The 15,167-nt window shown below is 39.5% G+C and overlaps 1 protein-coding gene across 1 annotated transcript; it reads right to left on the reverse strand.

The window, feature by feature from the left end:
• Positions 1-11,395: 11,395 nt before the first annotated feature.
• Positions 11,396-14,962, reverse strand: LOC106086036 (lipase 3-like). Its single transcript, XM_013250541.2, has 4 exons — positions 14,834-14,962; positions 13,819-14,556; positions 11,590-11,972; positions 11,396-11,489 (listed from the first exon to the last, which is right to left on the reverse strand). Exons 1-4 carry the CDS (start codon positions 14,960-14,962, stop codon positions 11,396-11,398), a joined length of 1,344 nt encoding a protein of 447 aa, XP_013105995.2.
• Positions 14,963-15,167: the final 205 nt, after the last annotated feature.

Raw genomic sequence — 15,167 nt, forward strand, 5'->3', positions numbered from 1 at the left:
ATATCCCTTGTAAACAAAACTTAATTTACGTTTATTCTACAAAATAACGATTTTCATATTGAAATCCTAACAGCAAAAAAAAAGGGATGTTAAATTTACTTAGCATTTCTCATAACCTGTCGACCACATCAAACTGTCCATCTTGGGAATAATTTTCCACCTTTCCTCCAAGGACAGAGTAATGACCAAGATCTCTTATTTATAGGAATTGTATCTATTACAGAGTTCATTGAAATCTTTTCTCATTGCTTCTCTTGGCCAAACTAAAAAAAATTGTATTTCGGTTTAAGGTCCCTCTGATGTTCTTTGTTTAATGAAAATATAAAAGTAAATTCTTAAAGCAAAGATAGATTGGAAATCTTAAACCCAAAGCAAATTTCATTTACCTTTTGAAGAAACCCTCATACAGTATTAAGTCCCCTCTCAAATGTGAATCAATGAAGCCCTCGAAATTTATTTTTTAAATTTTCTTTTATTCAGGGCTTAAAAATAGATACACTCAGCCGAACGGTCACTTTGGCAAATCTGTCATAATCGAAGATACTGTGGTGGAAAGAAGGATGATGTTGTTACCTTGACCATGTCTAGAAGGATGACAAACATTGGTAACCTGAGAGTGAGTTTGGAAAAAAGTTTTAAATATGATTAAAAAGTTTCCGTATAAAAATAATATTTAAAATTTTGTAAATTTAATGAACTTAAAGGAACTTTTTATTTTCGCTTAAGACAAAAGAGGACAAATTTTCACTAATTAAGTTCTTTGCGTTTTTAAGCGAAGGATTTTCTGCTTGATATTTTTTGAGATTGAACTTAACAAAATTCCACAGCAAAAAAAAACAAAAAAACATTTGAGTAGAGCAAGGATAAATGCCAACGTGCAGGATGTAAGGCCCTATTATGACCAGCGACCACCCGACACACATTACCTGTTTGATTGCCCAGCCAGACCCACTCGACTCAGACCCAGATCCCTCTGGATGCTCCCCATCTGGGTCGCAGAGTTCCTGGATCTGGATATTCAACAGAATCAAGCAGGCGAAAGATGGAACACAACACACTGCTACAACTAAAACAACAAAAACAGTTGTATATCTCATCCAATAACTGAATTTAATCAAACGGTGGTGACTATATAATAGGCTACTATACAGTTGTCGCCATCAAATCTGAATCGATTTTGTTGATGACTAATAAAAGTTTCTATAAAGCCGCGGTTCTAACAACGACATCGTTTCCAGTGCTTTCGTGCGACCACGAATACCTCACCCTGAAATACATTGCACCTGTTCAAAAGCTATAGGATTCCCTAATTACAAGGAATACAAGTTTGACTAGGAGCAAGATTCTTACCCCATACAATATAGACCCAGCCGTATATACAGAAAGTCTCGACAAAAGCGGTGTGCAACCAACCCACAGATCCCTTTTGGGGAAAACAACGTCCAACCCGTCAACAAGAAGGACTCCCCTGGCATTGTATAAGTCGCGCCGAATATAGCATGCTGCCACGCCGTAAAGTCTGAGGAGTACCAGGTTCTTGGTTGCCATACACCCAACATATAGGTCTAACAAGTAAGAGCGTGCTAAGTTCGACCGGGCCGAATCTTATATACCCTCCACCATTGATCGCATTTGTCGAGTTCTATGCGCAGTATCTCTTCTTAGGCAAAAAAGGATATAAGAAAAGATTTGCTCTGCTATTAGAGCGATATCAAGTTATAGTCCGACTCGGACCATAAATGAATACTGAACATTATAGAAGTCATTGTGTAATATTTCAGTTCATTCGGATGAGAATTGCGCCTTGTAGGGGCTCAAGAAGCAAAATCGGGAGATAGGTTTATATGGGAGCTGTATCAACCTATTGATCGATTCAGACTATATTAGACACATATGTTGAAGGTCATGAGAGAATCCGTTGTACAAAATTTCAACCAAATCGGATGAGAGTTGCGCCCTCTAGAGGTTCAAGAAGTCAAGATCCCAGATCGGTTTATATGGCAGCTATATCAGGTTCTATACCGATTTACGCCATACCTAGCACAGTTATTGAAAGTCATAACAAAACACTTCATGCAAAATTTCAGTCAAATCGGATGAGAATTGAGCGCTCTGTTGGCTCAAGAAGTCAAGATCCCAGATAGGTTTATATGACAGCTATACCAGATTATGAACCGATTTGAATCATACTTAGCAAAGTTGTTGAAAGTGATACCAAAACACAATGTGCAAAATTTCAGTCAAATCGGATGAGAATTGAGCGCTCTGTTGGCTCAAGAAATCAAGATCCCAGATCGGTTTATATGACAGCTATACCAGATTATGAACCGATTTGAATCATACTTAGCACAGTTGTTCAAAGTGATACCAAAACACACTGTGCAAAGTTTCAGTTAAATCGGAAGAGAATTGCGCCCTCTAGAGGCTCGAGAAGTCAAGACCCAAGATCGGTTTATAAGGCAGCTATATCAAAACATGGACCGATTCAAACCATACTTAGAGTAGTTGTTGGAAGTGCTACCAAAACACTACGTGCAAAATTTCAGTTAAATCGGACGAGAAATGCGCCCGCTAGAGGCTCAAGAAGTCAAGACCCCAGATCGGTTTATTTGGCAGCTATATCAAAACATGGACCGATGCAAACCATACATAGCCTAGTTTTTGTAAGTGCTACCAAAATACTACGTGCAAAATTTCAATAAAATCGGATAAGAATTACGCCTTCTAGAGGCTCAAGAAGTCAAGACCCAAGATCGGTTTATATGGCAGCTATATCAAAACATGGACCTATTTAAACCATACATAGCTCAGTTGTTGGAAGCGCTACCAAACACTACGTGCAAAATTTCAATAAAATCGGATAAGAATTGCGCCTTGTAGAGGCTCGAGAAGTCAAGACCCAAGATCGGTTTATATGGCAGCTATATCAAAATATGGCCCGATTTGGCCCATTTACAATACCAACCAACCTGCACTAATAAAAAGTATTTGTGCAAAATTTCAAGCGGCTAGCTTTACTTTTTCGAAAGTTAGCATGCTTTCGACAGACAGACGGACGGACGGATAGACGGACTAGATCGACTTTAAATAACATGACGAGAATATATATACTTTATGGGGTCTTAGACGCATATTTCCAGGTGTTACAAACAGAATGACGAAATTAGTATACCCCCATCCTATGGTGGAGGGTATAAAAACAAAAATTTTGCAAATTTGCCCATGAACATTCCATTAAGGAACTGCGGCAAACTTCTCACAAATCAATGAGTGCTGTCCGATTCAATGTTAAGCTCAATGATAAGGGACCTCCTTTTTATAGCCGAGTCCGAACGTGCGTAACCTCTTTGGAGAGAAGTTTTACATGACATAGAACCTGACAAATGTTGCTAGCATTAGGAGTGGAAAAACACCGCTAGAAATTTTTCTGGGATTCGAACCCAGGCGTTTAGCTTCATAGACGGACATGCTAACCTCTGCTCTTAAGATCTAGAATTAGGTTCAGCGCCATTCTCGGGGCGCTCAGCAGTGTCCCGTTACCCTGTACCAAATACCAATGCCATGTCCGACATCCAAGGTTGAAAATTGGGCGAACAACCGCCGTAAACATTCAGTGCACCCGACATAAATTCGCAACTCCTCACTATCGACTTGTGACAAGTGTAGATCGTTTTCAATTCCATTTTGTTCTTTTGACCCTTTCTACAACGTTCCTTCTTCAACTTGGTTTGAAGTTTTAGAATTACGCCCAAGTACTAGGCCTCTGGAAAGAGATGCAGCTTCAACTCATTCAGTACAAGTCCCCTGTAAATACCCACCTGGTGAAAAGTACCAGCTCAATCTTTCTGGGTTCTATGCCAAACCTCAACACCCCCTAAATGAAGTCCCTGATAGTAGAGAGAAAACGGGCACCCAACATTCGCGTATGAAACGACCTTCACCCTCTGCCTCCCGACAGAACTCAGAATCCCATTGATAAACAGCAAAAGAAAGGATAAAACACCTACTTCAGGAGTTTCTCTGGTGGCAATCTTCCTTATCGAGCCCAATTTACCAACATGAAAGTTTAGTGTCCACCACATTGCCATAGTGTCCACCACATTTCATAGCAGTAATAGATCGAGACAGCCGCTAGTAATAATGTCGGTTAGTCTCTTCAGGGTCTTCCAAATGAAGGATCGGAGACTGATTGCCTGCAGTCCTCGAAAAGAAATTGGCCAAATCGGTGGATAAAAACAACCCTTACTAGCCGCCATTCAGTTGGCGCGAGTCCAGCAAAACGCCGCTTCACAAATCATCTAAAAGAGTTGTTTAACAAAAGGTTGTATTTTTTTGGGAACATAACAGGAAGTTATGGGGCGATCCCGCAGCAGCTATCTTCCCTTTCGTTATCATGACCTCAACCACGAACAGTGATTCGGCACTGTGTTGTATCAAAGGGTTCTTCGACACACCGGCCACTTTCGAGCACGCTCGAGTATCTCAGAGCTAGATTTCGTTCATGTTCCGTCATCTCTTAGAGTGCCTACTAGGGTTTCCGGATGATCTGTACTTTGTACACAGTTAAATATGTACAGACAGACAGAGGGACAGACATGTCTAAATGAAATCTGATTTGATCGGTATTCATATCAATGGATCTATCCCTTCTCCTTTTTGTGTTACAAACAAATTCACTAAGTTATGATACCCTATAGTGGTCTAAGATAAAAGCGTGCTAAATTCGGCCGGGACGAATCTTGGATACCCAACACCATGTATTCCGCTAAAAATTTACCCTTAACTGAGTTTGTATTATAATTATATTGGCCTCAAGATATCATATCGGTATATCGGTACTTAGGGGGCCTATATCATCATATTGACCGATTCGGATCATACTTGGCATGGGTGATGTAAATCATAAGATAGGGGGTTTGGGCCAAATCTAATCCGCATCGGATAAAAATTGAGGCTTCTAGGGGTTCAGAAAGTCAAATCCGGGGATCGGTTTATATGGGGGCTATATCTGTTTATATACCAATTCGAACCATACTCGGCGCGAATGTTGAAAATCATAACACAAGTTTTTCTTCCAAATTTCCGCCAAATCGGATGAAAATTGAGGCTTCTAGGCGCTCAAGAAGTCAAATCGGTGGATCGGTTTATATGGGGGCAATATCTGTTTATAGACCGATTCTAATCGTGCTCGGTATGGATGTTGAAGGTCATAACACAAGTCTTTGTTGCATATTTCAACCAAATCGGAAGAAATTGGGGCTTCTAAGGGGTCAAGAGTTCAATTCCGGGGATCGGCTTCTATAGGCTGAAGAAGTCAAATCGGGGGATCGGTTTATACGGGGACTATATTTGTTTATGGACCGATTCTAATCATACTCATCAAGGATGTTGAAAGTCATAACACAAGCCTTTGTTCTAAATTTCAGTCAAATCGGATGAAAATTGATGTTTGTAAGAGCTCAAGAAGTCAAATACGGGGATCGGTTTATATGAGGGCTATATCTGCCAAATCGGACGAAATTTGAGGCTTCTAAAGGCTCAAGAAGTCTAATCCGGGGATCGGTTTTTATGGGGGCTATATCTGTCGGAAGTCCTATCTCAAGTCTTCGTTTCAAATTTCAGCTAAATCGGATGAAAATTTAGGCTTCTAGTTTTATGGGGGCTATATCCAAATCTGATCCGCTATGGCCATTTGCAATCTCCAACGACCTACGAAGTATCTGTGCAAAATTTCAAGCGGCTAGCTTTACGCGGTTCGACCGCTATCGTGATTTCGACAGACTTACGAATGGCCGGACGGACATGGCTAGATCGACTCAGAGTGTCGAGACGGTCAAGATTACATATACTTTTTGGGATCTTAGATCAATATTTCGAGGTCTTACAAACGGAATGACTAGATTAGTATACCCCCATCCTATGGTGGTGGGTATAGAAATGGGTCCAATTATCCGAAATTCGGCTAAGCGAGCATGTAGACCAGGACATTATGAGACTAAAAACAAAAGCATAATATAAAAGTCATTTGTCACCCAAAATTTGGGTGAACTGCCGGCAATGCTATCACCCCCTAACAAACCAGCCAATTGGATAAGTAATCCTATCATGGCAATATAGGGATCAAATGATAAGTATTTTAGAGTAAAAAATTAATCTTTGGTAGACATTTGGGGCTTAGAATCGGAAAATTCTGTACCAAGGGTCTAAAAGTTCGGCAGAAACGAATGTCACATACCCTCTACCATGAATTTTTTTTTTTAAATTTTTTCAAATAAAGAGTTCGGTTTTTACAGGAAGGGATTGATGGAACCTTAACAAAACAGCAGGTTCAAAATTTCAGCCAAATTGGATATTAATTGCGCTTTCAATAGCTGCGTTCTAGAGTTTTCATGCAGTCAAATAGGGAGATTGGTTTATATAGGATCTATATCAGGTTGTGGACAGATTTAAACCATTCTTGGATTGATTGTTGGAAGTTGTAACGAAACACCACTTTGCAAATTTAAGGCAAATTGGATTATAATTGCAAATAAGCCAAATTTTTGCTTGCCTATTACACCCATAGAAGCTTTAAAAAAGTTCCTTTGTGTTATTTCCCCATCCACCTTACAAACGAATTTTCCCTCTTATCACACCATCAACTTAATACCATTCACCACAAAGAAATGGCTTAATCTCTGTGTAATATCTAACATCCGAAAGTTATAAACATTTGTATGGCGCCTGCAAATTTTTTGGCACCATTCATTCACAGCCAATTCCTCTCAAACTTCTGTCAAATAGGGGCGATAGAATACCAGGGAGGGTAGTTTCAGGTGGTCTTCAAATATTTACCCTGACTTTATCAAAGTTATAGTCTGGCGATGCCTAATTAAATAAGATGAGATGGCCTTTTTATCTCCCACACACACAAAAATTTTATTAACATCCAAATGGGAATTTTCCTCTTTCCATCTTGGCTGAGATTTGGTTTGATTAAATTTTTGTTTTCATTTGGTTGTTGTACTTCATTTGGACATTTATTCGCAAAAAGAGATAAAAATGTCAACGGTGACAAAATTTGCGCCTCATATGTCAAAGGCGACAATCTGTATTCAACACCATTCAGTTGTTGTTGTTGTTGCTGGTTTTCCTTGCCCACTATCTCAAATTGAGTATGAGGGGCATGACAGGGCAGGCATTGTATTTTAGTTTAAATGTAGCCCTCTGTTTGTTTTGCTGACAGGAGATAAGAACGATTTTTGTGAGAGATGTCTGAAAGTAATCCTGCGGAAATTTATTATTTTTAGATTTAGATGAATTAGATGGATATGAGAAAGTATCATACTACAAACTGTACACCAACACAGCAACACACACTCTCTCTCCGTCTCTCTCTCTCTCTCTCTCTCTCATATACACTTAATATCTATGTGAATGATTTATGTTTTAATGAATTAATAAATTTGGTTGATGAGTTGCGATTTTCTAGCTTTCGAATCGCTATGTTATCGTACTCTGTGAGTCAAGGTTATGACAATGGTGTTGGCAGCAAATGATTCCACAGAATTTTTTGCTCTTAGCTAGATATTCATGGAAATAATTACTAATTGAATGTTGTTAAGATTGTTAAGATTATTCTTTAGAAAACCTTTAAAACTTTCTTTTATACAGATGAGATTTATTGTAAATGACGATATTTTTATAACCTCCACCGAGATGTGACAAACTGGCGAACTACTAGGATAACTACTTTGCTGCGTTAATGTTGGGGTAAGCAGAGACACAGACTCTCTATCTTTGGAAGCAGGTTCTTAGCCGAACTAAGTGATTTTGCGAAAGTGTCCCTGAAAGAGGGATGCAGACATATTAGAAATGCGTTTGCTCTCTACCATATTCTTCTTTTCTTCTCTCTATGAGAGAGTTTCAGTGAACACACCCTTATAGTGGGCTACCCATTGAACCTAAAATAACCTATGGTCTGAATGAATGCAAACTGATATAGCTCCCGGTCGTCCCATTTGGCTTCTGGAGAGTGCACAGCCAAACGTTAATACTAATTTTATCCCGCGGATGGTGTCAACTGTCATGTCAAGCTCATTCGCCTTTGGCGGTTAAAGAAGAGAGTATCTATTTGTAGAGAAATAGATGTGTGATCAGTGAACGAACAGTCATGATCTTGCGATGGTTGACCAACTCCTGCAGTAAGCGGGAGGTAGTGCTACAAGCTCACAACCAATCTTCATAAAACTAACTGGAACCAAGTAAAAGCGTGCTAAGTTCAGCCGGGCTGAATCTAAAACAAGTAAAAAGGCGTTAAGTTCGGCCGGGCCGAACTCTGGATACCCACCACCTCGGGTATATATGTGAACCACCTTTCGTCAAAATCCAGTGAAAAATGCATACCTTATGCCCCTTAGCAGCTATATAGATATAATCCGATTTAGACCAAATGCTTATACGCACAAGTCATTGTTCAACCGAGAGATCGGTCTATATAGCAGCTATATCCAAATCTGGACCAATCTGATTGAAGACAAATATCGAAGGGCCCAACACAACTCACTGTCTGAAATTTCAGCAAAATCGGATAATAAATGTGGCTTTTATGGCAACTACTGTCCCAAATTACAGCAAAATCGGATAAAAAATGTGGCTTTTATGGGCCTAAGTCCATAAATCGGAGGATCGGTCTATATGGCAGCTATATCTAAATTTGGACCGATCTGAGCCAAATTGACAAAAGATGTCGAAGGACCTAACACAACTCACTGTCTCAAATTTCAGCAAAATCGGATAATAAATGTGGCTTTTATGGGCCTAAGACCCTAAATCGGAGGATCGGTCTATATGGCAGCTATATCCAAATCTGGACCGATCTGAGCCAAATTAACGCAAGACATCGAAGGGCCTAAAATAACGCACTGTCCCACATTTCAGCAAAATCGGGTAATAAATGTGGCTTTTATGGGCCCAAGACCCTAAACCGGAGGATCGGTCTATATGGCAGCTATATCCAAATCTGGACCGATCTGAGCCAAATTAACGCAAGACATCGAAGGGCCTAACACAACTCACTGTCCTAAATTTCAGCAAAATCGGATAATAAATGTGGCTTTTATGGGCCTAAGACCCTAAATCGGAGGATCGGTCTATATGGCAGCTATATCCAAATCTGGACCGATCTGAGCCAAATTGACAAAAGATGTCGAAGGACCTAACACAACTCACTGTCCCAAAATTCAGCAAAATCGGATGATAAATGTGGCTTTTATGGTCCTAAGACCCTAAATCGGTGGATCGGTCTATATGGGGGCTATATCAAGATATAGTCTAATATAGCCCATCTTCGAACTTAACCTGCTTATGGACAAAAAACGAATCTGTGCAAAGTTTAGCTCAATATCTCTATTTTTAAAGACTGTATCGTGATTTCAACAGACAGACGGACAGGCGGACTGACATGGCTAGATCGTCTTAGATTTATATGCTGATCAAGAATATATATACTTTATAGGGTCGGAAATGGATATTTCGATGTGTTGGTGGTGGGTATAAAAATAATAAATTTAGTTGAAGGGCATAATTTTATTCTACATACCTTACTTCTGTCAAACCGGCAAAAATTAAAGCTTCTAGGAATCGAACGAAAGGATGATCGAGAGATCGGTTTACATTGGAGCTATATCAGGTTATAGACTGATTTAGACCGTACTTGAAACAGTTGTTGGAAATCATAACATAACCCTATCTGCAAAATTTCTGAAAAATCGGACAAAAATTGCGGCATCCAGGGGCTCAAGAAGTCAAATAAGGAGATCGGTTGATATGGGGGCTATATCCAAATCTGAACCGATATGGCCCATTGGTCAAAACCCAACGACTTACATCAATATTAAGTATCTGTGCAAATTTCAGGCGTCTAGCTTTACGCATTCGACCGCTATCGTGATTTCGACAAATGGACGGACGGACATTGCTAGATTGACTCACTGCGTCCCATTGGCTCACTTTCTTGATTGCAAGGATTTACGCTTGATACACATTGCAGTGTGTAATTTTCGAGTAATTTTTTCGATATGACCAATTCTATATATTTAGAGTACACCCCAAAGCCCACCTGGTCGTTTAGTTTGGAACCATCCGTATAGAAGTCTACTTAACTTCTATTACCAGGGATATCTTGGTTCCAATCGGTTCTCCTCCTCGTGGCCAAAGAGATTGCTCCCTCAGCCTCACAGCAGTGGTCTTTGCAATTTGTCTAGCCACAATGTCAAGATGCATTAGGTGTAGCATTAAATTCAGTGTAGCCAATGGCGTAGTCCTCAGTGTGGTTGTGATGCACAAGCAAGCCATCCTTTGGATCCGGTTGAGTATTGAACAGTAGGTGGACTTTTTAAGCGCCGTTCACCAGACCACCACACCATATAGCATTACAAGTCTGACAACTTCAATATACCCAGTGCATGACACGTGGTATAAACCCCCAACTTTTGCCAATGGTTAGCATGTCCGCCTATGACGCTGAACGCCTGGGTTCGAATCCTGGAAGGACCATAAAAATTTTTTCCGCGGTGGTTATTCCCTCCTAATGTTGTCGACATTTGTGAGGTACTTTGCCATGTAAAAACTTCTCCCCAAAGAGGTGTCGCTCTGCGGCACGACGTTCGGACTCGGCTATAAAAAGGAGGTCCATTATCATTGAACTTAAAATTGAATCGGACACCACTCATTGATATATGAGAATTTTGCCCCTGTTCCTTAATGGAACTGCGCTTTCAGTAAATGGAACATTGTCTCCTCCCAAGGAGACAAGTGCCACTGTACGCAACTTTCATCTCCTGCTGAAAATATGGAGATACAAGTGAACTACGGTGCTTTTGTTTTCTTAGGGGTTTTGTTAGTAGCACGGAATTCCTGACTTAGAGGTAACTTTTTTGTATTAAGAGCTCACAACAAGCCTGTTACTGGCTTGGGTGTATGCCCATGGTGGCATGAGGCGGATTAATATCTTCTCCCTCTTTTCAACCAAACCTGACCTAACTTAACAGTGTCTGTAAAGCATTTGGGGGGAAAGACAAGATTTTGGAGCATTACCTCTATAGAAGCTCTGTTTTCGATGGTAACATGTTTCCACATTTGGATTTACATACAAAAACAGACTTGAACCAATTCAAGGGCATTTTTTTGCGGGTCAAGATGAGAAAATGCTTTTCTCATCTGACGAGTATATATCTCGCCTTATACCGAACTCCGTTGTTATCAGAAGTACAGCCCAAAACTCAAAACTGTGTCAACCCATGGGATGATTCCACTACGGTGCCGCTCTCTCTCATTACTTTGAAGTGGACCCCATATCTAATGAATATCTATACCATCTTCGTTGTATATGCGTCCAGAACTCCGCTTTGATATTCTATGCCGCTGCATCCAGTTCCATCTTCTCACTGTGCACTATTTGTTCGGCGTATCTTTTCACCGCTTGCCAATTCTTCTCGTTCTCCAGCATCCTTTGGAAACCCAGGGGCATTGAAGGGTAAATGTTTAGAACAATGTCTAGCTTTCCTAGCCTACTTAACAACTATCAATTCAAATTGCTTTAATCTTTACGTATTTGCTTCATATTCATCTAAAATGTCTATAAGAGGTTCATAAACATATTCGCGAACATTACGCGATATAATAAAATCACCATGTGACCAATTTCTATCAGGAACTCTATGCAATTGGACATCAGATATAGTGGCAGCTAAGCGTCGAATATCTATGGGGTTTACAGTACGATCACCTTCACCATACCAAATATGTAGTGGTACGTCAATCATCTCAAGAGGATATTCAGGGGGATGACGCTGATTGTAACGCAAACGATTCTCATGTGAACCAAAATCAAATTGACGAAATTTTGACGAATGTTTGACTTGCATAAAATGGAGTAACTGATTGGTTGACACTCCCCCAGGATGAGTTTCCAAGCAAATTTGTAAAGCGGTCTGAAAGGAAACGTAAGAAAATAAGATCGTATAACAAATAACAAGTAAGAGCGTGCAAAGTTCGGCCGGGCCGAATCTTATATACCCTCCGCCATGGATAGCATTTGTCGAGTTCTTTGAGCGATATCTCTTTTTAGGCAAACAAAGAATGATGGATACGAATTGTAATGTTATTGGAGCTATTGGGTTGCCCAAAAAGTAATTGCGGATTTTTCATATAGTCGGCGTTGACAAATTTTTTCACAGCTTGTGACTCTGTAATTGCATTCATTCTTCTGTCAATTATGAGCTGTTAATTTTAGCTTGCTTTAGAAATAAAGTGTAAAAAAAGTATATTTGATTAAAGTTCATTCTAAGTTTTATTAAAAATGCATTTACTTTCTTTTAAAAATCCGCAATTACTTTTCGGACAACCCAATATATCAAGTTATAGTCCGATTCGGGTCGTAAAAGAATTGAATGTTAAAGACAATAGTAGAAGTCATTTGGTAATATTTCAATCCATTCGGATAAGAAGTTCGTCTTGGAGGGGGCTCAAGAAACTTAATCGGGAGATCGGTTTATATGGGAGCTGTATCAGGGCTATATCGGTCACGTAGGCTGAAGTTAATGGCAGAAGCCGTTGTACAAAATTTCAGCCAAATCGGATAAGAATTGCGCCCTCTAGATGTACTGATTTGAACCATACTTCGCACATTTATTGAAAGTCATAACGAAACACTTTATGCTAAACTTCAGCCACATCGGGTAAGAAGTCCGCCCTCTAGTGGCTCAAGAAGTCAAGATCCAATATCGGTTTATATAGTAGTTTTATCAGGTTATGGACCAATTTGAACCACGCTTAACACAATGGTTGGAAGTCATAACAAAACACTTCGTGCACAATTTCAGCTAAATCGGATAAGAATTGCGCCCTCTAGCGGCTCAAGAAGTCAAGATCCAAGATCGGTTTATTTGGCAGCTATATCAGTTTAAGAGCCGATTTGAACCATACTTCGCACAGTTGTTGAAAATCATAACAAAACACTTCATGCACAATTTCAACCTAATCGGATGAGAATAGCGCCCTCTAGCGGCTCAAGAAGTCAAGATCCTAGATCGGTTTATATGGTAGCTATATCAGGTTATGGACCGATTTGAACCACACTTAGCACAGTTTTTGGAAGTCATAACAAAACACTTAATGCACAATTTCAGCCAAATCGGATTAGAATAGCGCCCTCTATCGGCTCTAGAAGTCAAGATTCAAGATCGGTTTATATTGGAACTATATCAGGTTAGGTACCGATTTGAGCCATACTTCGCACAATTTTTGGAAGTCATAACAGAACACTTCGTGCAAAATTTCAGCCAAATCCCATGAGAATTGCGCCCTCTAGCGGCTCAAGAAGTCAGGATCCAAGAGTCATATCGGTCCATGAATATGAAAACATGGACCGATATGACCCATTTACAATCCCATCCGATAAGAAGTATTTGTGCAAAATTTCAAGCTCCTAGCTTTTCTCTTTCAAAAGTTAGCGTGCTTTCGACAGACGGACGGACGTGGCTAGATCGACTTAAAATGTCATGACGATCAGGAATGTATATACTTTGTGGGATCATAGACGAATATTTCGAGGTGTTACAAACGGAATGACGAAATTAGTATACCACCACTTCTATGGTGGAGGGTATAAAATCGGATATATTCATTCGTAATTTCGACGGACATTGCTAGATCGACTCAGACTATACTTTATAGGGTCTCCAACCGATATTTCAAGGTTTTACAAACGGAAAGACTATACTAGTATACCCCCCATCCTATGGTGGTGGGCAGAAAACCCTTGTTTATAAAACTTACCAAATTTTTATTTTTCAAACTTCCCTCCATCATAAAAGCCATGGGCGAACAGAATCCTTGCCATATTAAATCCTGTTGGCATGCCGTGTATAAAAGAATATTGAATAACTCATTATGGGGTATAAACTCCTGATGGCTAAATTGTTGGGACAACAAATTGTGATAGCCCAGATAGGAACTTAAAGCTTGCAGTAAACGATCTTCGGTATTGTCCAAAAAAACAGCAGGTGCCATTAAATGAACTGTTCTTAAAAGTTGTTGATATTCCGTTCTCAGGGATAATAAAACCATCGAAGCGGTGGTTCCCTGAGAATGACCTATGAAATGCAAAGAGCGCTGCTTGGAATTTATTGTTTCATTCTGTAGCACATAATCTAGCATGGAGGCCAAATCATAATAGCCAATTTCATGCCAACTAAAACGCCAAAAATCAGTATGGTTAATGGTGAGATTTCTGTGTTTACGTCCATAAAGATTTCCTCTTGAATTGCCCAACCATACATCATAACCACGATCGGCCAAAAGAAAGGGTAAACTATGTTGGGGCCCATTTAAGATCCAAGTATCGGATGTACCAAATAATGGATGCTGGAGAAACACTTTGGGTTTATTTGCTCGAGGGGAACTCTCCAATTCTATTGGCGAATTGGTAATGCGAAATATTGTCAAAATATATCCATCTTCTGTATGAACTTCATGCTCTTCACAGGGATAACCCAAATCGAGAATACGATGAGCCTGAAATATGAGAAAAAAAAATTGTTACGTTTCAAATGAAAAACATGTTAAAGAAGAAAATACCCTACACAACACGAAGTTCGAAAATCTAAACTTCAAACCTATGGTTTTGGAGCAGGCACATTCTTCTACAAAACCATAGCAGGAATTCTGGCAATACATAAACATCATGGGCTTAGGACATTGATAAAACATTTTTTCGTACGATTTGTATCCGATATTGGAAGTGCAACCCATTCATATCTTCATCTCATACAATCCTACACTCCATTCTTACCGTTGTTCTTCGATTCACATGTAAATGTTCACCAGGCTTCTGCAAGTATTCCCATATCTTGGAAATTCTTATCACTTCCGCTCTAGCCACCACGCACACGAGATAAACTCTAATTAAATTGATTAACATTGTGTTAATTAATGTCAGACACAGATGTTGTCATATAATTTAACAACTACTTCGAGTCTTCAACTAATCCACTCTCGCTTTGTTATTGTTGTAATTGTGGTTATTGTTACAATACATTTATTACAACTATTATTATTATTTAGTGAAATTATAATTCTCTGTCTGATAATGGCTAAGTTTTAGAAGTTTAATTAATAATTTTTGT

Source organism: Stomoxys calcitrans, chromosome 2 (assembly GCF_963082655.1).
Source record: "Stomoxys calcitrans chromosome 2, idStoCalc2.1, whole genome shotgun sequence".
Lineage (NCBI taxonomy): Eukaryota > Metazoa > Arthropoda > Insecta > Diptera > Muscidae > Stomoxys > Stomoxys calcitrans.